The sequence below is a fragment of the Pecten maximus genome, chromosome 1 (assembly GCF_902652985.1).
Source record: "Pecten maximus chromosome 1, xPecMax1.1, whole genome shotgun sequence".
NCBI lineage: Eukaryota > Metazoa > Mollusca > Bivalvia > Pectinida > Pectinidae > Pecten > Pecten maximus.
In genome coordinates this window covers 58,616,199-58,643,118 of record NC_047015.1, presented here as the reverse complement: position 1 = coordinate 58,643,118, position 26,920 = coordinate 58,616,199, and the positions used below count along the sequence as shown (strand labels likewise).

General features: G+C 37.6%; 1 protein-coding gene across 1 annotated transcript; it reads right to left on the bottom strand.

The window, feature by feature from the left end:
- Positions 1 to 14,662: 14,662 nt before the first annotated feature.
- LOC117339348 lies at positions 14,663 to 20,260 on the bottom strand. The gene is made up of 2 exons (XM_033900891.1): positions 20,155 to 20,260; positions 14,663 to 16,947 (listed from the first exon to the last, which is right to left on the bottom strand). The coding sequence occupies exon 2, from the start codon at positions 16,875 to 16,877 to the stop codon at positions 15,294 to 15,296; it is 1,584 nt and encodes a 527-aa protein (XP_033756782.1). The 5' UTR covers positions 16,878 to 16,947; positions 20,155 to 20,260; the 3' UTR covers positions 14,663 to 15,293.
- Between the last annotated feature and the right edge of the window lie 6,660 nt (positions 20,261 to 26,920).

The following is a 26,920-nucleotide window of genomic DNA, read 5'->3' as shown; positions in this document are numbered from 1 at the left end:
CCAGAATGACAGTCCATCGTCAACAAATACGTTCGGATAATCTCAGATTTTTAAATGTTAGTAAGCATATTCATAATTGTAGTAATGGTGATTTTAAAATTTTCCCTTTATATAAGATGGATACTTCTGATACAATAAAACGAGAATCAAAGGAGTCAGAGTTTATTAAGCTATTAAAACCAAGTCTGAATAGTGCGTAAACAGTTTTCATTTGTATGTACATGTAGGTTGTTATTGTTGTAAGTTGTTGGTATTGTATGACGTAACTGTTATTATGACGTCATAATCATTATGACGTCATGGTGCAATTGAAAATAAACAGTCTGAAGAGTCCCCTAGACGGGACGAAAACGTTAGATGTTGTCTGAGTCATTTTTTTAATTTTTCCATATATATATAGTTATAGATATGGAATGCTTCACAATTTGCATACAGTTATGGAATCTTATAACACCCCCAAAAATGTTCTCACCACATAAAGGTGTGATCTGTGCAATTACATTGCTGAATTGTGTGGTTCAGTATGATTGGATGATCAACATTGGAAAAGGACAATAAATAGGGAATGTGTCGTCCCATCGAATGGACTGTAATCTTTGTGATCAGGTTTGAAGTTGAAAATGAATCTTGAAGTTTTCTTTTCCTTTTTGCTGAATTATTCGATGAAGATGGTCTTTATCTGGTTGTTATTCTTTATCACATTGTTTACCATCCTGTAATTATACCAGAAGTTTATCTTCTCATATACAGATTTATTAACATCAAATGATTCCTGAACAAAAGGAGTCAAGTTTTTTGTTTTGAAGTACCATCAATGCTTGAGTACAGTTTCAATAGGATACATTCCTAATTCGGGCCTTGATTAGCAGCTCTGGTTTTGGTTTTCAGTAATTCTTTATGCGTGTTTCATCATATTAAGTTGAAATACAACTATGTATGCCAAACTAACGATGGAACTAGCCTAAATTTAGTTCATATTAGAAGTTGGCATCAATAAGGTCACAGAGTCCTGGCTGTATTATAACTGATGATGCCTTCCCGAAAGAAAGAAGACATATTTTATTTTCATCGATCCAAGATAGATCAACAAACTTCCAATTTCAATTAGGACCTTACAGAAACATGCATGTGTACAATCAAATCAGAACAGCTGCAAACATTTCAAATTATTTGCAATTAATTCCTAAACCGATATCAGTAAATTTATCAACTTAAAACTAAGAAGATTACTGATTTTGCATTAAACAATAATGTTCGTTTACAGTACTTCCAGTACTTTGATTAAGGTGAAAGACACGTTATCTGCAGAAACATTGATTTTCCTTGTTTTATCTCCTTTATGTGATGGAATATGTGCTTTCTTACACACAGAACCGCATGATTCACACACATATAACCCTGAACAATATCACTGACATTTACCAACTGTAAATCACTGGTACGTTTGTAAGATCATACCGCCAAAGAACTATGTCCAGTTTCTTTCCTGACACCAGCTTTTTATCTATGACTCTGTATTGTACAGTCTAGTAGCGGCAGTAGCACGCAAGGAATGGTTGGAATAAAACCCTTTGGATCCTGTTTCGGTTGCACATTTTTCCAACTGTCTATTGTAGTGTATGTATACCTATGGGGATGTCGCAAAACCAGCAACTGTTTGAGATGTACTTCAATGGCCTCAGGTAAAACGATTTATTATACATTCATGCATTCAATTGCAACGTAATCTAATACACTGTGTACCATTTTGATATTGTATTATTTACTTGATTTTGGACACTAATACACAACTGAATATTGAAAGAATTATTCTTAAAAATTACATAAAACAATTAAATACACGAGACTGATGTATTTTTCGTAAATCTTCACAGGACAGCAATCTGGTTGTTTATTTCCGTAGGCCCTTGCTATGTTTGGAGTAACTTTGCGGTGTACCGTTTGTCTTCGAAATGTCCTCCTGATATTCTAGAAAACGTTTTCCTGTTGATTTGTTTCCAACCTCAAACTTCGGTGCTCCTCTCCGGCACGCATAAATTCAACCCCAGGACATACACAAGGGTATCTAGCAGTTTCTGTGGAGTATCTTGTCCTAGAATATGTTTTTGCCATAGTTTATTTTCTTCTTTTGCAGTTATAATTTCTGCCTGTATCCTTTGATTTCCTATGCCCTGTCTAGATAAACACTTTGTCCTTGCATCTAAAACCTGTCGCAGCTTTCCAAATTAGGAATCGTCTACAATGTTCACAAATTGTCCATTTTGTCGCAAATAGTGCTGGATGGCAATAACAAGTTCATATAGAGTGTTGGGCGATACTCTTTTCAAGCCTGATTTCTAACTTCTGCCACGAAGAAGGAAAGTGAAGATTAACGCCCACCTTTGCTCATTTGAAGTCATGGCCAATATTGGTATTATTTTGGCATTTATTCCTTTCTGTTCTCCATGCTTCAAAAACGCGTACTGCCCATTTTGTCTTGTTCTCTGTGTTTTGGCACTTCTCATTTTCAACAATGCCATTCAACTGGCATTCCGTCTGGTGGATCACGACACAATGTTCTCCCCATATTAAGCCAGCATAAATATTCAATATCATCAAATATAATAACGGAATCCTGAAAGAGTATATAATTATTATATGTATGTATGGTCTGAATGACAACGCACGTGCACAGGTAACCGGGTCGTCTGTGTAAAAACACACCTTGTATAGTCTACACGGGTTAGCCACACGCTTGCCTTTTGTGTTTAATTTAGAAATAAAGAATTGAGAGGTTTATCTAAAATGTTTTTCTTTTTCTTGTGTGTGTGTGTGTGTGTGTGTGTGTGTGTGTGAGAGAGGGTGTGTGTGTGGGTGTGTGGGTGGGTGTGTGTGTGTGTGTGAAAAAGTTTCATAGTATAAGTGTTTATCTGTGTCGTGCCAGGCTTTTTTTGTAACAAAAATGTGCAAAAGCTCAAATCAGAAGTTTATAAGGTTTTACATTAATATAAATAGCCGTTTTTATCATGAAAATAATCAATACAACACTATTTTGATCATTTGAACAAAAACAAGCCCGGCACGACATATATATACAGTTAAAACAATCATATTATTGTAGATAAACAGTTAAAACAATCATATTATTGTAGATAAACAGTTAAAACAATCATATTATTGTAGATAATCAGTTAAAACAATCATATTATTGTAGATAAACAGTTAAAACAATCATATTATTGTAGATAAACAGTTACAACAATCATATTATTGTAGATAAACAGTTAAAACAATCATATTATTGTAGATAAACAGTTAAAACAATCATATTATTGTAGATAAACAGTTAAAACAATCATATTATTGTAGATAAACAGTTAAAACAATCATATTATTGTAGAGAAACAGTTAAAACAATCATATTATTGTAGATAAACAGTTTAAACAATCATATTATTGTAGAGAAACAGTTAAAACAATCATATTATTGTAGAGAAACAGTTAAAACAATCATATTATTGTAGATAAACAGTTAAAACAATCATATTATTGTAGATAATCAGTTAAAACAATCATATTATTGTAACTCAAAAAATATATAAGCTTTCTGAATTCTATAGTTTCTGATTATATACCAACTATGAACTATGTCGTTTTGTTTTATTCAAATGATTTCATATTGAAATATATGTTTTTAATGTTTTTGTAACTAACTCTTATCAATATGTCAGATAGAAACATTAGTGGAGGAGTTCATCATTGATTACAAACCTTTTTTTCCCCTCAAATCTTTCTAGGTTTAAGTGTACTGAAGCACCTTAGATGACCGTGAAATCTATATTCAACCGTCTCAGCTTCTTGTGTTACCTTAACCATTTCTTCATCATCCAAGATATCCGAAAAAAGATCACTCTTAACGTTGAAATAATGTTGAAAAAATATGATGAACAGTTAAATTGTGTGCATGAATGGGGCAGTCCATTTTAATAAAAGGTGTGTTAATATATATTACCTGTAGGTGTCCAATAAGTTAATAAAAGAAAATATGCGCATGAATGGGACAGTCAATTATAATATAACAGGGGTGTTGTAACTGATAGTGTTATAGATGCATCTTACCATTTAGGTGTCCGGTATGTTGACAAAGGAATTAGCTTTCAACACTTGCAATCCGATAGTATGTTAAACGCCTCTACAAGTCCACTATGTTGGTAGAAAGAACACTTGTCAGCCTAACGGCCCCACGTGTTCTTTCTACCAACATATTGGACTTTAAGAGGCTTATAACCTATACTCAAAATTGCTTTTTTTCAAATCAATTTGCCTTTAATCTTCTATAGAACCAGAAAGCTGAATGTAGCAAAAGGCCATGGCAGAGAGCATGTATTGCTCACATGGAATAACGGTAAAAATATTCATTTCCAATTTTCATCCTGACTATATAATATGTTAGTGATGTTATACTATACAGTATTTCTAACAGTGGTGATTTTCATGTATTGGTGAATCATTATGTGGTGTTTCGCATATTTTAATAGTCCAAGTCAGTTAATGGTATTGAAAAACATATCTGTTGGTGTTTGTGTCTTTTATAACTTAAACAATTTGCTAATAAGTCATTTTTAAATGTTCTGAATTGTCGAGCAGCAATAGATACTCTCGGTAATGGTCGGAGTATTCCTATAGCCGACCTGTACATATTGTCGGTAATGATCGGCGTATTCCTGCATCCGAGATGTAATATTGTCGGGAATGGCCGGAGTATTCCTATAGCCGAGCTTTAGATATTGTCGGGAATGTTCGGAGTATTCCTATAGCCGAGATGTAGATATTGTCGGGAATGGCCGGAGTATTCCTATAGCCGAGATGTAGATATTGTCGGGAATGTTCGGAGCATTCCTATAGCCGAGATGTAGATATTGTCAGGAATGGCCGGAGTATTCCTATAGCCGAGATGTAGATATTGTCAGGAATGGCCGGAGTATTCCTATAGCCGAGATGTAGATATTGTCGGGAATGTTCGGAGCATTCCTATAGCCGAGATGTAGATATTGTCAGGAATGGCCGGAGTATTCCTATAGCCGAGATGTAGATATTGTCAGGAATGGCCGGAGTATTCCTATAGCCGAGCTTTAGATATTGTCGGGAATGTTCGGAGTATTCCTATAGCCGAGATGTAATATTGTCGGGAATGTTCGGAGTATTCCTATAGCCGAGATGTAGATATTGCCGGGAATGACCGGAGTATTCCTATAGCCGAGATGTAGATATTGCCGGGAATGGCCGGAGTATTCCTATAGCCGAGCTTTAGATATTGTCGGGAATGTTCGGAGTATTCCTATAGCCGAGCTTTAGATATTGCCGGGAATGGCCGGAGTATTCCTATAGCTGAGATGTAGATATTGTCGGGAATGGCCGGAGTATTCCTATAGCCGAGCTTTAGATATTGCCGGGAATGGCCGGAGTATTCCTATAGCCGAGATGTAGATATTGCCGGGAATGGCCGGAGTATTCCTATAGCCGAGCTTTAGATATTGTCGGGAATGTTCGGAGTATTCCTATAGCCGAGATGTAGATATTGTCGGGAATGTTCGGAGTATTCCTATAGCTGAGATGTAGATATTGTCGGGAATGGCCGGAGTATTCCTATAGCCGAGATGTAGATATTGTCGGGAATGGCCGGAGTATTCCTATAGCCGAGCTTTACATATTGTCGGGAATGTTCGGAGTATTCCTATAGCTGAGATGTAGATATTGTCGGGAATGTTCGGAGTATTCCTATAGCCGAGATGTAGATATTGTCGGGAATGGCCGGAGTATTCCTATAGCCGAGCTTTAGATATTGTCGGGAATGTTCGGAGTATTCCTATAGCCGAGATGTAGATATTGCCAGGAATGGTCGGAGTTTTTCTTTAGCCGAGCAATAGATGTTGCCACGAAAAAGTCAAAAGGCATCCAAACGCGAAAGTAAATCGCTGCGAAAACATGTTGGTTTATAGTACTTTGTAACAGAAGCTGTTCCCGAACTAGATTGCGTTTATCTATCACTGAATACCAACTTGACAAAGGCAAATTTAGTGAAGTGCTCGCCTTTGTGAGGTCGACATTATCAACCTATAACTGCCAACAGAAAGCAGTTCAATGCTTAATCACTATAATTAACGGAATTCAACTTTCCCCGTCATTACCGGATGTGAACCTGTTAACAACTTTATTATGAGATAAAGTATATAGAGGCTACGCAAATGAAAAAAGCCAAAGGCCCACAACAGGACACTTCATCACTTCGGCGGCCTCACGAGCCTTCACCGCATAGTCAGGGAGGCAAGTGTCATTACAGATACCAGTCAGGAAAATGTCGCTGAATGATCGTCTGGATAACTTAGAAGCTGTTATTATAGATAAAGTCACTTTACGGGTATTTGAAGTTTTTGAAGCAAACATCGACATAAACATCGACATAAACATCGACGAAAAATTAAAGACGTCAGGACTGAGTTCGATGCCAAAATCGAGGCTGTGAACGTGAAAATAGGTGGCATTGAGTCGTATGGTAAGCGGTGAAATTACATCATAATACCAAAGATAGGACTTGATTTGTACGAGTCCCAGAAGACCGCCGAAAATGCCGTCATGACAATCTTACGTGGCGTATTGAAGCTGAAAGGCGTAAAAATAAATGCCAAAGAAAGAAAGCAAAGCTTTAATGGGAAACCTTGGGTTATCTTGGTGACAAACACAGGAACAGAAAGACAAAGTTCTCTCTCGCAAAAACGTCTTCGGTCAACTGACTTGTACAAGTACATACATTGAACAAGATACAGACAATGAATACAGAAAACAACAATGAAATCTGAGAGTTATAGCCAGTTATCTCGGGAACGCTTATAAAGTGATCAACGGTCGGATAGTGAAGGATAGAGAAAATCGTTCATATAAGGTAGATGAAACAGCAATCACACTGGAGGTACGCGTGCGTACAGGTTACCACTACGCGTGCTCACTTTTCAAAACATGACCGGAACTGGACGACGGTTAAGTCACGTGGTCACAGACGGACATTCTCCGGGGAATGGACACAGAGGTCATATAATCGCTGGAATGACTCCGCAAGGATAAAACACCGTAATTATTTCAACGGTACCAACGAGCGTTATGGAACCGCTGATCGCGGTAATAGCCGCCAGTTGGATACCAACCGCTCAAAAAGCACATAGGACGGAATTTGGCTTGGAATGTGGAACCTAGGAGGATGGTCCCGACCCACCAGTATCAGCAGTAACCAAATTCAATTTTCAGGGAAAGTGTTTTAAAAGCATACACAGGCAATATTCCTTCACCACGTGAATTCACACGAAATTCACGTGAATTTCACGTGAAAAGGGTAAAAAAGTGAAATTCACGTGAATTTCACATGGATTTCACATGAAAAAAATCACATGAATTTCACGTGAACTTCACATGGATATGATTTCGATATCTAATGTTGTGTCGAAACATTTTGGAAAAGGAAAGATTGCGGAAGTGTTATACACATGAAATATTACATATATCTACGGAGGGTAGACTATGGATTAAATTCTACTCAGTGATCAAGTATTTTTAGTTTGTGTTATTTACCGCCTAAGGAGTCGAGGAGATCAGTTGATTCCACAATATTCGTTTCTAAATATTTGGATCAAGTACATATTTATCAAAATATTGGTGATACCATTGGGTACCATCTCGTAGATTTCCTGACCGATTCAAATTTCATCATGGTCAACGGGAGAAAAGGGATAGCGAACTTCACTTGTATATCTACGAGAGGGAAGTCTATCGTCGATTATTTACTGGTTCCCCAGGAGAATTTAGATTTTGTGTCAAATTTTAATATTTATCCAATGACTGAAATTTGTAACAATATTAACATAGACGAAGAAAATACTTCAGACCAATCGTTATTGTCTTTCACTATCAAAGCCAGCTCTCTGCGGTGCATGTCTTCCGAGCCGACACCACAAAATATAGATACAACACTAGGAATATACCGGAAGACTTATGAAGGCTATGATATCAGTTCTGTCTGCTATAGACGCAATTGAAGAAGCCACTGAACAAGACAGTGATATGAATAAAAAATAAATAGAAGTTTTATAGACCTAATACATAGTGAAATGGAAAACAAACATCCCAAAGGTCAATCAAACCTCCAACGGAACAAAAGAACTATATTTTCCAAAAGGAGACCATATTGGAACACCGAATTAAAGAGGTTATGGGAGATAAGACGTGATAGTGAACGTAAATGGCTCGAAAATCGGACGAGATCAAAACGTTTAGTGGAACAACTTCGTGAAACATATATAAAAGATGGGACATTTTTTGACCAGGCAGTAAGGTGGGAAAAGCGCCGCTTTCAATCAATAGGCAAAACAGCAGGAACTATTAGAGCTGAGCAAAACTGCACCCACAGATTTCTGGTAGAAAATAAAACAAAAATTGATACCGGATAAAGTGATAGACAAGGATGTTAACATAACTACGGACGACGAGCAAGTCTTAAGAGTATGACAGGATGTTCATAAAGAGTTGTACAACGTACCGTCTGACTCCGATGTAAGATATTCAGCGGATTATCTCCAACATTCACTAGGCCCTGTGCTAGATACAGACATTACCATTTTAAACAACCCCATATCTATAAAGGAAGTAGGGAGTATGGAGCTAAACTGAACAAAGCTGCAGGTATAGACGATATCCAAAGTACAGTGCTGAGGACTCCAGCCTGTATAGAATACCTCACAGGATTATATGTAACTCATTCCGATCAGGCATAGTTCCTGATAAAACATTCAGGCGACGGGCCGCCCAGGACCCCAGAAGCTATCCAAGAAATGGTGCAAAGTTCTGCATTCTGATAAAGTGATCTATGATATATATTATCTATATTTTTTTTAATTTTCTTTTTTTTTAATCTGATTTTTTCCCTTCATGATAAACAGTTTAGGATGTTAGATGGTGTATTGTCATCATTTTGTGGAAGTTTCAGAATCACATTTTTCCTTCTTTCATTTTCGCGACTTTCTTAATGAAATTTCAGGACTAACTGTTTAGAGGGCGAGGGACATTAAAGAAAATAAAGCGGGGATCTCGGAGCAGCCCAAGACCAATTGGTTTTGAAATAGAGCTAATTAAACTATAATATATGTTGTGATTATTTTCAAATGCGCTTATGTCCACACAAACTTCCAAAAAGGCAGAGTTTTCAGATTACATAGAACACATAAGATCGTTTTCGCTCTCAATTTGTTGTCGTGCATTCTTTGTTTTAGATTTGCAAATGCTAAGGCAGCAGGATATTGTTTCGATCGTGAGTTTTCTGGGTGTCTTACTAAGGGTATAAAGTGTACATGTAGACATTCTATACAGAGAAAAAGAGGCAATGGAAACGACTGAAAACTGTAAGGGAGGCTTAGAAAAGAAAGATGTTTGACGGAAGAATTAGTGATATATTACCACCATATGAAAGACAATTCTTAATGTTATTGTTGTTTAACATAAAACATCACCTTTAGATGACATTGCGAGGAGATACTCTTCTACACACTACCTGTAACTATAGCCATTGTCTTCAAAATGAGACCTATTCCATATTCCCTCTGTTGTTATATATACATATGAATATGACTTCGCGCGTCAACATTGGAAATGGAACCGGGATGCCGTGGAAAACGGAACCCAATATTAAATTCTCTCAACACACCCGTTAAAAAGTGAACCACATAAAAGTTTTGGATCTCGGTACTAGTTTACATTGTCATAGATGTTGCGATAAAATATGCTTACATGATAAACGATATTGAAGATAACTGATGAAATAAAATGGCCTGTGACCTTAGGTGACCTTTGATATCACATTAGACTGCTGTGAGAAGTGTATATAAATTGTATATAATACTCGACATTGAGTAACACTTCAAGTCGTACCATCTGGTATCCCAGATAATGACCATTAGCATCACTTTAAATAAGATGTATCCGATTTATCGACATTGATTGATAATTTGATCCGTGACCTTTAGTGACCGAGATACTGACCTTTCGTATACCTTTACACTGTTTTAAAATATGCATATAAAATGTATACGATATTGATCGACATTGATTAATAATTTGACCTTTGACCAATGGTGAACCATATAATGACCTTTGAAATAACTAAACACTGTTACAAAATATTCATGTAACATGTACACGAAATTGGTCGAAATTGATTAACGATTTAACCTGTGACCTTTGGTGACCAAGATACCTTTCGTATAACTTATCACTGTTATAAGATATTCATATAGCATGAACACGGTATTGATCGACATTTATAAACAATTTGACCTGTGACCTTTGGTGACCCATATAATGACCTTTGGTATAAACTTCAAACTGTTTTATGAAATGCATATTCTTATGTATACGATATTGATCGACATTGACCATTGACCTTGGTGACCCATATGATGACCTTTTGCATCAATTTTATCTGTAACAAGCTATTCATACAATTTCTGTGTAACATGTATACGATATTGATCGACATAGATTTGTCCAATGATGTTTTCGGTAATTTATTCATAGACTGAGACCAACTGAAACGTTTGATACGGAATTGGTGTCATTTTGTAAATCTATTTATTATGGAAATGAGTCAATATGTTATGGGGTCCATTTTCAACGTTGAATATGGAACCGATGTCATTTTGACATATAATATGAAAATGGGTCAGTATGTTGTGGGGTCCATTTTCAGCGTTGTATATGGAACCGGGGTCATTTTTTTAAACAAATAATATGAAAATGGGTCAGTATGTTGTGGGGTCCATTTTCAACGTTGAATATGGAACCGGGGTAAATTTTTTTAACAAATAATATGAAAATGGGTCAGTATGTTGTGGAGTCCATTTTCAACGTTGAATATGGAACCGGGGTCATTTTTTTTTAACAAATAATATGAAAATGGGTCAGTATGCTGTGTGGTCCATTTTCAACGTTGAATATGGAACCGTGTCATTCTTAACAATTAATATGGAAATATGTCAGTATGCTGTGGGATCCATTTTCAACGTTGAATATGGAACCGATGTCATTTTTACAAATAATATGGAAATGGTTCAGTTTATTGTGGAGTCCATTTTCAATGTTGAATATGAGACCGGGGTCATTATTTAGAAAAAGTATGGAAATAGGTCAGTATGTTGTGGGGTCTATTTTCAACGTTGAATTTGGAGCCGGGGTTATTTTTTAACAAATTATATGGAAATAATTCAGTATGTTGTGGGGTCCATTTCCAATGTTGAATATGGAACCGGGTCATTCTTAACAAACGATATGGAAATTGGGCAGTTTGTTGTGGGCTCAATTTTCATACTACTGACCCATTTCCATCTTATATGTTAAGAATGTTCCATATTCAACGTTTACAATGTTCCCTTGTTATGATCATCAAAGAGAAACATTATCAACCCTTACTGATTACATTCAAAATTACCCCGGTTCCAACGTTGATAATGGATCCCACAATAACTGACCCATTTCCATATTGGATGTTCAAAATGACACCGGCTCCATATTCAAATGTTTCAGTGGATCTCGGCTTATGAATAGATACTCGAATGCTTAATAGGACAAATTGTTTATCAATGTCGATCAATATCAAATATATATTATGTAAATATCTAATAATAGTTAAAATGTATACAAAAGGTTATTGGTCACCAAAGGTCAAAGGTCAATGTCGATCAATATCGTATACATAAGAATATGCATATCATATAACAGTTTAAAGTTTATACCAAATGTCATTATAATGGACACCAAAGGTCACTGGTCAAATTCTTCATAAATGTGCACCAATGTCTTATACGTGTCATATTCATATTTTATAAGAGTGATAAATATATCAAGGGTCAGTATAATGGACGCCAAAGGTCACAGGTCAAATTCTTCATAAATATCGACAAAAGTCATATACATGCCATATGCATATCTTATGACAGTGATAAGTTATACCAAAGGTCATTATTTAGTTCACAAAATATCAAAGGTCAAATTGTTTATCAATATTGCTCAATATCCTATACATTTTATATACATATCATATTACAGTTTGAAGATATACCAAATGTCATTATATGGGTCACCAAAGATCGAATTGTTAATCAATATTGATCACTTTCGTATGATTGTTAAATTGCATACATACACGTATTTTATTCACAGCAACATGTACATGTGATTCTGTGTGATTCAAGTATCTGTGTAGGTGACCCAGTTTGGATGAGTAATAATAAACCATGTAATACTCTGAGTTTATAATTAATTATGCTAAATTGGAAAGAAAAAGTTAAAAACACATATATGTGCATAGTGTCTGCCTGGGTTGGGGGGCAGGCGTGTATTCAGCCATGAGTGGATGACTACTGGGTGTAAGCACCTGATGGACAGTTTTGTCCTAAACTCTTGGTTTGACTAGGCATCTGCCTCCCATCCAGGTAGATAACATGCAATATCAAACATATTTATAAATTCTAATTATAACAGTAATGGAAAACCCACTGTATATATACAGAGAGAATTTGAATTTCTTTCCCCTGTACATATACATGTATAACATGTGCGAGTGTGTGTGTGTGTGAGCGCGTGTGTGTGTAATACTATATATTACTCTACATTGTATGCTATTAATACCGGATGTTTGTTTTTTTTTGTTAATATTATTATAACACGGAGAGAACTTAAAATAGGCTTAAGCTTGATGTTCAATCCTATTGTTATTTTAAACAATAAAATTTGTTGAAATGAAATGTACATGCGATTCACTTTTTAACGGGTTCCGTTTTCAACAGGCTACACGTGGAAAAGAAAGACCTAATGGGGTTCATTTTCAACAGGAGAATCAGTTTTCCACGGTGGTCCGGTTTTATTTTTAACGTTGAACATTTTCCACGAGGGTCCATTATCTACGTTACACCGGCTGCGTCTCCGTCTGGATCCGCCGATGTATACCATACTAAATAACCGTAAAATACGGAAATAATCCACGTCCGTCTGCTTTGTGGACATAATAAAAGCATTCAACAGTGTAATCATAGATCTTTTATGGTTAAAATTGAAGCATCTCGGGTTATTTTAGCGAGCGATACAATTTCTGTACGTACACAGCCCTAGTAGGGTTTGGGTAAATCGCAAGTTAACTGACCCATTCGGGGTCTCGACTGGATTAAACAAGACTGTAAAGCCTCACCGACACTTTTCCCTATCTACGTAAACGACTTGGCTAAAGGTTCATGTAGAAGACACAATGATATCCATCCTTCTGTATGCGGACGATATAGCTATCGTATCGCCGGATGAAAACTCTATGCAAAATATGCTTGATAAATTGAAAATGTTTATAAACAAGGACAAAACTAATGTTGTTCATTTCCATAACTCTTCTTCGACTTTAAAACAATTTAAATTTACATGTAGTGACTCTGATATTGACATCTGTTCTAAGTATACATACTTAGGATTGTGGTTCCATTGAACATCTGTACGGGAGTTGTATAAGTCTGCAAAGTAGAGCTGTTTATGCCCTTTACTCAACGTTCACCAACGCGGGAGGTATGACTTACTCGGTATGTACCAAATTGTATATTTCTTTCGTAGAGCATATAAATTACTTCGCGAGTGGAATCTTGGGTATAAACTCCTACAGAGAAGTAACATTCTTGGAGCATCGACGTTTTCCAGTAACTTGGCTACGTCAACTACCATGAAACAGACTATTAACGATTTAAGATTTTATATCAGAATAATAAATACGGAAAGTGATAGGACATTGAGTAAAATTCATAAATTGTCTCTTCGTACTACTTGGGATTCGCGGGTTTATAATCTAATAGTAAAGGCTAATTTAATGGATATAATTTCAGCACAAAAGCCATTAAACTCGAATATGAGAAATATATCAGCTGACAGCTGGAAAAACATATCGTGGAATGATGATGGAAATGTTAATGGTAACAAATTACGTCATTATAGAACCTATAAGTAGGAATATACAAGCGATTTTGTGTTTGTTAAAGAGGTCTGTTGTGCAATTTCAGATATGGGTCACTTTCCTTAGACATTTACCCATAAAAATGAAATCTGTAAATATTGTTTATCAGACCAGGTTGAAGGCGAAGTTTTGAATACAATGTAATTTTATGATGATTTACGCTGGCCTCATTTATTTGACGCAAATAAATATGTTGATTTTACTAGTATGGACAGTTTAAATCAGTTCAAATATCTAGTAGACAAATCTCCACCAAATCTTCTCGCCAATCAACTTTATGCTATGTGGAGGAGAAGAAGCAACTTTTTTCAATGGACAATCATCCCACTCAATGGAAAGTCATCGCTTCATTCTAGGAGACACGGTCCATAAGTGGAAGAAGAACTTTTCGTAGCTTTTTATTCAATGACATGTAGCATTTTATACTTTATTTAGTTTTATAGTGTCTAAATAAGTCATAAATGGCAGGACATATTTTACTTTGAGAGAAGTTTTGTAGGATGTATTTTATATGTTGTAAACAATTGAACAAAATTGAACAAACTGTTGTTCCGTGTAAAAAAGTGCGTAAGATAATAGAAAACCAAACAAGTATAATCAATGTAGTACAAATATTTAATGTAAATTGATATCAAGAAAATACTACAAAAAATAAATAAATAAACTGTCCATTTTTCAAAAGGAAAATGTGTTTCTTTAGACTTTTTCCACAACTGCGGTGTTCTTCACATGGCACAATGTTAATGCGCCGGTTGGCAGATTATGAGATAGCAATGCTCAACTACTGTTGGTAAGGTTATATAATGACAATGTCATCAATGAAACATATATAAGTATATTCCAGTTTTGGTTAGGAAAGAATGTGTACTTTGAGAGACATTAACAAATTGACATTGTACAATCAACTGTAAAGGAAATCCACGATCCATTGGTATAGTATTTATTCCAAGACATACAGATGGTATTGATGCCAATTCCCTGTGGGGGTAACGAAGATGAAATGCCATAATTGGTTTGTGAGTATTCTAGAGCACAAACTAGTTTCTGTGATGAAAGCGTAAAACATTTCTGTTCAGCAAACATAGGATGGTATTAATGAATCAGATGAAGCAGTAGCGCGAACACATTGAAATTCCATTTAACTCTGCCTTATGTACAGTATCCTTCAGAAGTACAAAGCTGATATTAAATCTACTGGTATAGATTGTCCGTATCCTCACTCAACGTCGAAACACTAGTCACTATAATACTTGAAGAGTTTGAGTCCCCGCTCTCCCGTACCTAACTGTAAGTATGTCCACAACACATCACCCTTCTGTATACCTACTGGTCCCTGGTATACTTTGTTTGTGTGAAGTGTTTTTATGTACTTCCCTGTTCCACTTATCAGTTCTATTGTTTTTCTTGCCCAGTCAGCAATAACAATATTCCCCCTACTGTCATACACAACTCTGTGTGGATAGAACTCGTCTTGTGAGACAGACTTCTGTACCTGTATCCCCTCCCCCCGGTAATGAACCAGAGGCTGGAGTGTTTGGTTGAATACAATGATCAGTTTACTACTCATTACAGCTATATTACCTGTAACACTGCACTGTGTGATGGAGCGTACATACCCTCTCCCTGACACCTCCACCATGTCTGTATGTAACACCAGACCGTCTTCTGTGTACATCACCACCTTGAACTCCTGTAAACCTCCTGCACCCACCACTACCTGATCCTCCCTGGTCACACACAGACTGCGCGGAACATCCTCTGTAGTGAACCTTGTGACTGGTGAAGATGGTGGAGATACTTCACAGATAGTCCTGTCATCATAACAACAGAACCACAGACGACCTGTGGTGGGGTGCAGACTGATGTTTCTAATGTAACTGTTGTGATGTATCGTCTGTATGACCTGGCCTTCGTTGCTGATTAGCTCTACTTTCTTCTCGAGAAGATAGCACAGCCATGCACGTCCATCATATGTAGGACAGATCGATATGATGATATCCGGGGATGAGAAATCGGACATGACGGTTGGACGGTCATGAAGTTTGTACCGGCCTTCTTGACTAGACGCTTGGCCAGTCTCTGTAAGCTGTTTTGATTGGACTACTGGACTTTGACCAGAGTGACCACAATTTGCTGGTCCTGTCTGGAGATGGTTCGAAGGAGTGTTTATGGTCCCGATGGCCTGCTTTAGGTTACTGTGTCTGTCCATATTTGGAGTTAACTCTGTAGTGTCTATATCCGGTGTCGATTGGATGTTTGAATCCATTTCCTGGATTTTTGATTCCGAGTCGCATGCGAGTTCATCAGTTCCTTTCTGCTGAGTCTGTTTGTGATCTTCATGAAGTTTCTTCAGAGTATCCAACCTCCTCTCCAGGTCTGTGATGTGGGTCTGGATAAGGTCCGTGTTCGCCACCTCCAGCTTATCGCAAATTGATAAATAATTCTCGGTTATCTTGTCCAGTCGTAACTTACTTTGATTATTATTGTCGATGATGTCTTTGCGAAGTTTTTTGAAGAGGGGTTTACATGAAGACATTTCTGTTTGACATGAACTAAGTTCCTGGTTCAGTTTCGGAATGCTAGCGTTGTCGGTCTGAATGACTATGTCTTGGGTAATATTTTTTTCATGGGTTTCAATTTCTGTTAATTCCTGAAAGCTATCTATGTGTAGTTTATGACTACTTAAGGCGCATGTTATACAGATCATCATTTGGCAGTCTTGACACAATAATTTGGCGTCATTTTGTTGGTGAATCACACACTTTGGTCGTCCTTTGACTCTGATAGAAAGCTGTTCATACCCGCGTTTCGAGGCCATGACTGCTATGATTTGGTGTGGCAATATGGAGTTTAGGTTTAGCGACACTCGGGATCCTCTTGCTGTATCTCTATAACAAAGAAACGACGGAATAAGTAACAAACATCTACATTGTTATAGGTACAGTTATATATGGGATTCCTAAAAATCTCAAATCGTTGTTAGTATAGAACGGAACTAAGCTATATATATCAGAGTAAACTGAACTCACCCCCTTCTATCCGTAGTGAAAAGTGGAGTCGGATTCTTAATTCATTTCTCCAAATAACTTCTTCCAGGGACACATTTTGCACAATTGGTTGCTTTGCTTTATCAATATTACGGCTAGAGTCGAAACATTTACGTACTTTTGTTTATGAATATGATAAATTTTACGTACAATAACTTACACATGCCCCATAATAAGCGTAAGAAATGCTGTACATATATATAGTTAGCGTACGTATAGGGGCATTGCTTTGAGTACATTATTTTATAATGGTTGTACATTGTAAAACGTGGTTACACACAAATGTGGACACAAATTATGAATGTGTTACATACAGCACGTCAGAGTCTTTGGGTAGCCCGACGGTTACATAGAAAAAAAAAACAACCCAAAAACATAAAATTAAACCCGTCGGCAGTCATCTAAACACAAACCCGACTAGAGATGGTTTTGTAGCTGATCCCGAAGCGTGCTAGCTATGTGACCTTTAACTAAACAGCTGTATTAGTCATCAATGGTAAACAATAGCGTAGTCGATTGAGCTGCAGGCACTTTGACTGGGTAGCCACCAATTACTACAAGGAAAAGTTAACAACGGTTTCAGCCATAGCTGAAATGCAGAAGTAGCCGACAAATTAATTCCGTTGAATGTATTGACTGTAGTCCTTACGGCCAATGAGGACGTATTACATACTATTCTGGAAAGGGTTGTGACGAGTTAAGGTCTTCTTTTATTTGCTTCAAAATAGATTCAAAAGAGAGGTTTTCGTGCGAGATGGGCATTCCTACACGGTTCACCATTTTAGTCCCGTCCAGCAGACAAGGGATTAGTGGTAAGTTGTTAGAAACATACAGGTGGTTGTTAGGGGTGTAAAAGTTTATATACTGTGGTTTGTGTAGGGGACGTAATACCGTATGTGTGTGTTACCCGTAACGACCCTGATCTACCGGATTACCTACCTGGGAGAGATATCGACAACATACGTTTTGTCGTTACCTACTCTATATACATGACTATTGTTAAAGTATCTTTATAACATAAGTAACTGTTTCGTATGCCAGTATGTAGACGCTAAAAAATCAACGAAGCATAACTTGTGCATATATTTTTCTTTCTCGAAACATGAGATAATGATTGACACTATAACACATGGTGAGATTTTTTTTAGCAAACCAATTATTTCAAATCGGCCCCATCAGGAACGATTAAATGAATTTTGACTAAAGCAGTCGACGTTAATGGCCATGGGGGACTATTATATTAACGGAAGGTTTCCGTCTGGGAGAGGTGCACAGGATATAAATGGTTAAAGGTTACAATGGAAGGGTGGCGGGGGTTATAGTTAAAGAGGGAATAATCCCCTGCCTTGAGTGTGTGATAGACATATATTCAACCCGAGACAGAGAATTCACACCCTAGGGATCATCGATGAGGGGATATTACACTCTAGATGGTAACAGAGATATCACACTCCAGGGGTGACAAAGATATTACACAATAGGGGGTGACAGAAAAATCACACCCAAGGGTAAGACAGAGAAATCACACCCTAGGGAAAAAAAGCTAACGGGAGTGAAAGAAATACAAATATACCATATTATGTGACCTGTTTTTACCACAATAGTAAAGCTAATCTGAGGATGAAATGTTTTGTGTAAATGTTTGTTCTTTTCACAATTTTTGAAGGGATGTAATAATATGACAAAGTGAAATGCCGCTAAGTGATATGCAAAACTTTGGAATTTCGAAAATGTATACAGATTTTACACTTTCTTGTTAGACATAACAAATAATTAGCAAGTTTATCATTTTTCTAAAGCAATAATTTGATAGAAATTTAAATAAAAAAGGAAGTATCACAATACCAAATGCGAGCTACATTTTTTTTCCCATCGGCCCCGTGAAGCGACCTACAAGTGTACACCAACCAAAACCTATTGGACCACGTGATTAAAACTAGTCCCGGTCAAAGGACACCGTGTCAACCAATCATAAACGCCTTATTAACTATTTGTTATTCAACAATTGTAATGAATACTCTGGGAATAAAACCCACCTACTGCAGTAGACAGGATTTTACTCTATTTCCAATGTTAAGGCTCCTCTTCCCCATCCTAGGGAAGCCAAATCCTCGGTGTAAACAGTAGATGGGTATTATTCCTAGGGTATCAAATAACCATTACAATTGTTGAATAACAAACAGTTAATACCTAACGTAGAGTTTTCCATTTACATAATCTATTAAGTCGTTATAGGTTAGAAGTGATATAAAGGATTGCTTCCATTCCAATATTTGCCCTTTTCTGGTCCTATGAGTGTCACAACCTCTATTTATACAACACAGAATCTCCTTCATCCAGTAATAACTATTTGAGGAAGATGCATTCAGTTGTTTAGGACATCGAATGGTTTAAAAGAAATGTTGACGTACGCTGAGCCAAAGCATCCTTCACATAATGGTAATTTTGACCAATTTTGTTTGGAACATTGATACGGAGATTTTACACAAAGAATGAACTGATAGTTTTAAAATGATTTGACTATTTACGACCTTTAAAGTATGTCAATGTCATCTAAATGGAGGGACTTTATAGCACTTTTCCAAGTTTCCTACTGGTCGGGGTTATCACAGTTTTCTAGAAAAATCTTATTGAAGCAACCGTTTACGAGTAATCAGAAGAATGACCAAGGTCGACGCGGGGTGATCCGAGTTTCGAATTTAATGCTGGATCATTGAAACTTATGAATCATGGGTAAAAAAGAAAATTACTTGAAAATTCGTCTTCTGTCGGCGACCAAAATATTTTGACGCAATGAATCGGTGAATCAAGGAGTTTTAGTGAGTACGGACGGACGACGGACACCATCACATAACATCATTTGCAGGACGTTCCATTTCAAGATTTTCATGTAAATTGTCTAAAACCTAATCAATATTTCAAATTTATTTTTCTACGTTTTCAAATGATAAAGATGCGGAGTTCGAGGTACGTATTAGACAAGTGATATGAACCAGTCGTATTGTATATCGACAAACAACAATAGTACACTAAATAACTAATACTCACCGACTAGTCCAAAACGATGGTTCTTTCTTCGATAATAAACGTCCTTACTGTGGCATTAACATGCTATGATGTGGTTGTTAGCGGAGTTTATACAGTGTTTGTCTACGTGTGTATTACCTGTAACGACCCTGATATATAGAGGTAACTACCTGGGAGAGATATTGACAACATTTACGTCATTGGTTTATTACGTAATCTACATACACAGTACTATTATCTAAATCATGATATTTGAACTACACAATTAACTGATCACTGTTTTGTGTGACAGTCTATAGAAACTGCTTATCTAAACCTTAATCTCAACGTGTCTCCATTCAGTTAGAATACCAACGGGAATTGTTTACTGACAGACAACGGAAGATTTTTTAATCTCTCCATGTACTTTTCAAAATCAAGCTTGCTTGTTTTTTGTTTTTGTTTTGTTTTTCTCAAAGTCTTTGTCATTAACAATACCAAGTAGTGAAGTTTGAAACAGAAAATATAACAGCTGTAAAACAGACGATACCAAATAAAGACGAAATCAGTCAAGCTACAGACGACACCCAGTACTGACGGAATTGGTGAAGCTACAGACGACACCCAATACTGATAGAATCAGCAGTCAAGCTACAGACGACACCCTATACTGACGGAATCAGCAGTCAAGCTACAGACGACACCCAATACTGCAGGGTAGGTCGGCGGGGGTTATAGTTATAGACGGAATCACCCCCCACCTTGAGGGTGTGATAGAGATATATTCAACCCCAGACAGAGAATTCACACCCTAGGGATGACAGAGGAATAACATCCTAGGAATGACAGTTATTAAACTCTAGTGAGTGACAGAGATATTAAACTCTAGTGGGTGACAGGGATATCACCATAGGGATGACATAGAGATTATTCACCCAAGGGGTGACAGAGAAATCACACCCTAGGGATCATCGATGACAGAGATATTACACTCTAGGGAGTGACAGAGAAATCACACCCTAGGGGATGACAGAAAAATCACACCCTAGGGAATGACAGAGAAATCACACTCTAGGGGGTGAAAAAGATATTACACAATAGGGGGTGACAGAGAAATCACACCCTGGGGAAAAATAGCTAACGAGAGTGAAAGAAATACAAATATACCATATTATGTGACCTGTTTTTACCACAATAGTAAAGCTAATCTGAGGATGAAATGTTTTGTGTAAATGTTTGTTCTTTTCACAATTTTTGAAGGGATGTAATAATATGACGAAGTGAAATGCCGCTAAGTGATATGCAAAACTTCGGAATTTCGAAAATGTATACAGATTTTACACTTTCTTGTTAGACATAACAAATAATTAGCAAGTTTATCATTTTTCTAAAGCAATAATTTGATAGAAATTTAAATAAAAAAGGAAGTATCACAATACCAAATGCGAGCTACATTTTTTTCCCATCGGCCCCGTGAAGCGACCTACAAGTGTACACCAACCAAAACCTATTGGACCACGTGATTAAAACTAGTCCCGGTCAAAGGACACCGTGTCAACCAATCATAAACGCCTTATTAACTATTTGTTATTCAACAATTGTAATGAATACTCTGGGAATAAAACCCACCTACTGCAGTAGACAGGATTTTACTCTATTTCCAATGTTAAGGCTCCTCTTCCCCATCCTAGGGAAGCCAAATCCTCGGTGTAAACAGTAGATGGGTATTATTCCTAGGGTATCAAATAACCATTACAATTGTTGAATAACAAACAGTTAATACCTAACGTAGAGTTTTCCATTTACATAATCTATTAAGTCGTTATAGGTTAGAAGTGATATAAAGGATTGCTTCCATTCCAATATTTGCCCTTTTCTGGTCCTATGAGTGTCACAACCTCTATTTATACAACACAGAATCTCCTTCATCCAGTAATAACTATTTGAGGAAGATGCATTCAGTTGTTTAGGACATCGAATGGTTTAAAAGAAATGTTGACGTACGCTGAGCCAAAGCATCCTTCACATAATGGTAATTTTGACCAATTTTGTTTGGAACATTGATACGGAGATTTTACACAAAGAATGAACTGATAGTTTTAAAATGATTTGACTATTTGCGACCTTTAAAGTATGTCAATGTCATTTAAATGGAGGGACTTTATAGCACTTTTCCAAGTTTCCTACTGGTCGGGGTTATCACAGTTTTCTAGAAAAATCTTATTGAAGCAACCGTTTACGAGTAATCAGAAGAATGACCAAGGTCGACGCGGGGTGATCCGAGTTTCGAATTTAATGCTGGATCATTGAAACTTATGAATCATGGGTAAAAAAGAAAATTACTTGAAAATTCGTCTTCTGTCGGCGACCAAAATATTTTGACGCAATGAATCGGTGAATCAAGGAGTTTTAGTGAGTACGGACGGACGACGGACACCATCACATAACATCATTTGCAGGACGTTCCATTTCAAGATTTTCATGTAAAATGTCTAAAACCTAATCAATATTTCAAATTTATTTTTCTACGTTTTCAAATGATAAAGATGCGGAGTTCGAGGTACGTATTAGACAAGTGATATGAACCAGTCGTATTGTATATCGACAAACAACAATAGTACACTAAATAACTAATACTCACCGACTAGTCCAAAACGATGGTTCTTTCTTCGATAATAAACGTCCTTACTGTGGCATTAACATGCTATGATGTGGTTGTTAGCGGAGTTTATACAGTGTTTGTCTACGTGTGTATTACCTGTAACGACCCCTATCTATAGAGGTAACTACCTGGGAGAGATATTGACAGCATTTACGTCATTGGTTCATTACGTAATCTACATACACAGTACTATTATCTAAATCATGATATTTGAACTACACAATTAACTGATCACTGTTTTGTGTGACAGTCTATAGAAACTGCTGATCTAAACCTTAATCTCAACGTGTCTCCATTCAGTTAGACTACCAACGGGAATTGTTTACTGACAGACAACGGAAGATTTTTTAATCTAACCATGTACTTTCCAAAATCAAGCTTTTTTGTTTTTGTTTTGTTTTTCTCAAAGTCTTTGTCATTAACAATACCAAGTAGTAGGTTTGAAACAGAAAATATAACAGCTGTAAAACAGAAGACACCAAATAAAGACGGAATCAACCAAGCTACAGGCGACATCAAATATTGACAGAATTGTTCAAGCTACTGACGACACCCAATACTGACGGAATCAGCCAAGCTACAGACGACACCCAATACTGATAGAATCAGCCAAGCTAAAGACGACACCCAATACTGACGGAATCAGCCAAGCTAAAGACGACACCCAATACTGACGGAATCAGCCAAGCTACAGACGACACCCAGTACTGACGGAATTGGTCAAGCTACAGACGACACCCAATACTGACGGAATCAGCCAAGCTAAAGACGACACCCAATACTGACGGAATTGGTGAAGCTACAGACGACACCCAATACTGACGGAATCAGCCAAGCTAAAGACGACACCCCATACTGACGGAACTTTTTAAGCTACAGACAGCACTCAATACGGATAGAATTGGTCAAGCTACAGACGACTAGTCCAGCTACAGACGACACCCAATACTGACGGAATCAGCCAAGCTACAGACGACACCAAGTACTGACGGAATCAGCCAAGCTACAGACGACACCCAGTACTGACGGAATCAGCCAAGTTACAGACGACACCCAGTACTGACGGAATCAGCCAAGTTACAGACGACACCCAGTACTGACGGAATCAGCCAAGTTACAGACGACACCCAGTACTGACGGAATCAGCCAAGTTACAGACGACACCCAGTACTGACGGAATCAGCCAAGTTACAGACGACACCCGATAGGAGAGGAATGGCTCGATTAAGACGGTATATGAACTATTTCTATTTCTGATGTTAACAGTCGAAGTATAAAAAAAAAAAAAAAAAAACTTTGATGTTTTGATTAATGTGCAATGCGGGACGCATTGAATCAGAGGCGTGGGTAATAACGCGAATGCATGTAAATACTGTAATTAATAAACGATCTGCAGCGGCATAGTTTTGCTCAAGCCCTTGCTTGGGGGCGTGTCTGTAAGAGCGATAATGATTGGTTGATTCCATCCTGGCCGGAGGTATAAATAGAGGCTCCAGTAGACTAACAGGCTCTCTCTCTCGCTTTCGTTGTCGCTCGGACGACTGAATACTAAATAAAAAGGTAAAAAGATAACAGTCACCAAGCTGAATAAGTTTGGGCCTAGCTGCATAAGTTAGGGTTCCACTGTTGTACCGGTATCACGTATCGTTACAGGGTATCACAGTACAGGGCGACGTACTGTGTTACGGTGACTGTGATAGGTACCAAGACAAGTTTTAACGTGTTTTGGTAAACGGGTGACTCGGTAACGGTAGTCGCAGTCACGGTGTACATGTGTCGTGGTCAAGTTGACGTGATCACATAGTGTTGCTGTACAGGGTGTACAGGTGTAGGTACATTGTGATACAGTAGGTTTATCTAGGTATAGGTTGTATTCAGGCTATCACAGCGTTAAATATTTACCAGGCGTAAATTTGTTAATCGTTACATATTGAGATCAGGTACACTGGCCATTGTTTTGTATATATTGTCGGCAATATTAATTTTTGGTTACAACAGTTAGATATATACTTGGTCCAAGATGGAAGCTGTTAACGAACTGTGCCACGCAACTGTAACATAAATTGGTGGCAGCGTTGTGGGATCCAGTCACTGTTTTCAGAATAATTTTTATGAATTTCTACTTGTTTGGTTTTAGTTTACGTAGTATTTTAGTTACGTTGTTCAGAGCAAGTACATCGGTAGTATATGTTTATTGTGGCAGCTATATTTCATTTATATACATGTATCTCAAAATAGGATGACATCGATTTTACTGGCAAGATTGCTGATTTAGATGCAAGGAAAGCAGCATTAAAGGACACTAGCATTAGGTTAAAGTCACAGTCAACTCCTCTGTCTAGTAAACATAAGCAGGTGAAAGGTAGTGGACCTAGGGACTCTGGTTTGGATTCTACGTGGCCGTCTGGTAAAAGTGTTGGTTACAAAAACACTAGGGATACTATTTATATGGGTCCGTGGCAACCGGCTATGTTAGATGATGATACCAGTAACACACGTATCCATGATGATGTTGGACTTAGGAGACGGAGTACAAAACACGAGGACTACGGAGATTCGTACTCCAGTCAACAGGGGTCCACACATGATAACCCTCTCACGGACAGAAATGATATCGACGACGGTGCGGAAAACAAGTGACCATGAAAGGAGATACGTGACGAAACTGAGATGAGACAGAAATCCATGACTAATTACATGAAGCCAGCGACAATTACATGGCACATTTTGAAGCATGTAGCAGTATCAATCACTGGACGGAGTCACAAAAAGGGTTATATCTCGCAGCGTCATTAAGGGGTCAGGCACAGACTGTATTAGGTAACATGTCAAAATACAAACCGTGTCAATATACCTCGTTAGCATAAGCATTTGAGGCACGATTTGCTCCGAAAAACCAAACCGTGTTATATCGTTCGATGTTGAAGCAGAAGAGACGGGGACCATCAGACACAATTCAGAACTGGATGAAGGAATTAAAAGACTGACATATCTGGCTTACCCTATGGTCTCTCGAGATATAGCAGAGATGATGGCTAAGGATACTTTTATTGACGTCCTAACCGACGGCGATATGCGACTGAGAATAAAACAGTCCAGACCAAAGTCACTGAATGAAGCTGTTGGTTTAGCTGTCGAGATAGTCATTCTGTAATGTGGAAAGGGACAGACGAGATGAAATGAAATATGTTAGATCTGCCTCGGGTGTAGACCGAGATCATTATACCAATCATGGCGATGAGACTATAGAGCACTTAGCTAGTATGCCTGGGTCGTTACAGAAGTCTCTCAAGAAACTAGAGAAAGATATGCATAACTTAAAAGCATTTAAAACAGAAACAACGAGGAAACAGACAAAGGAATCAGACGGTACTAGTGCTACTTTTGTAAGGAATTTGGTCATATGAAAGGGAAATGTCGAAGCTATCTAGCAACTTTGGCTAGGAACACCAACGACGACACCTCAAACGTCATGCGCTTAAAATGTGTACACGAATACAGCTGTGCTGAGTCGGGGCTTTTTGTAGACTTGGATATCAATGGAGTCCATGCGAAGTTTCTAACAGATACAGGCGCTACTTTGTCATTGGTGCCAAAACAGACATTCCGGGCCATTGATAGTAAACAGAAAGTAAAGCTTCAGCCCAAGACACGATATATACTTGGAGCCAATGATTTACCCGTGGCCGTAATGGGTAAAGGGCGTTTCTATATAACTATAGACTCTTACAGATGTGAGTGTATGGTAGCAGTAGTTGATATGAAGCTAGATGGAATCAAAGACTTAGACTTCCTGAAGGAAAGCAGAATTGTTGAATGTGCACAAGGAAAAATGAGGATTGGACAGAAGGACAGCACGTTGACTTGGCTGGGAACATTGGGATGTTACCGGGTTAGCATGAAGGAAACACTAAATAGTATAAGTTCCAGACAACGAACAACTCCCAGACGACACTTTATCATCGAGTCAAGTGAGAGGTTCATGAAGAAAGGACAGGCTCTGGTTGCAAGGACCATTGTCAATGCAGGGAAACGGTACCTTTACGCCTACTCAACCCATCGGATTAAACAGTGAAAGTGTACCGTGGTACATATGTCGGCCGAATTAGCCCAGTTGATAAGGTAAGGATAAGGTGGAAAATGATG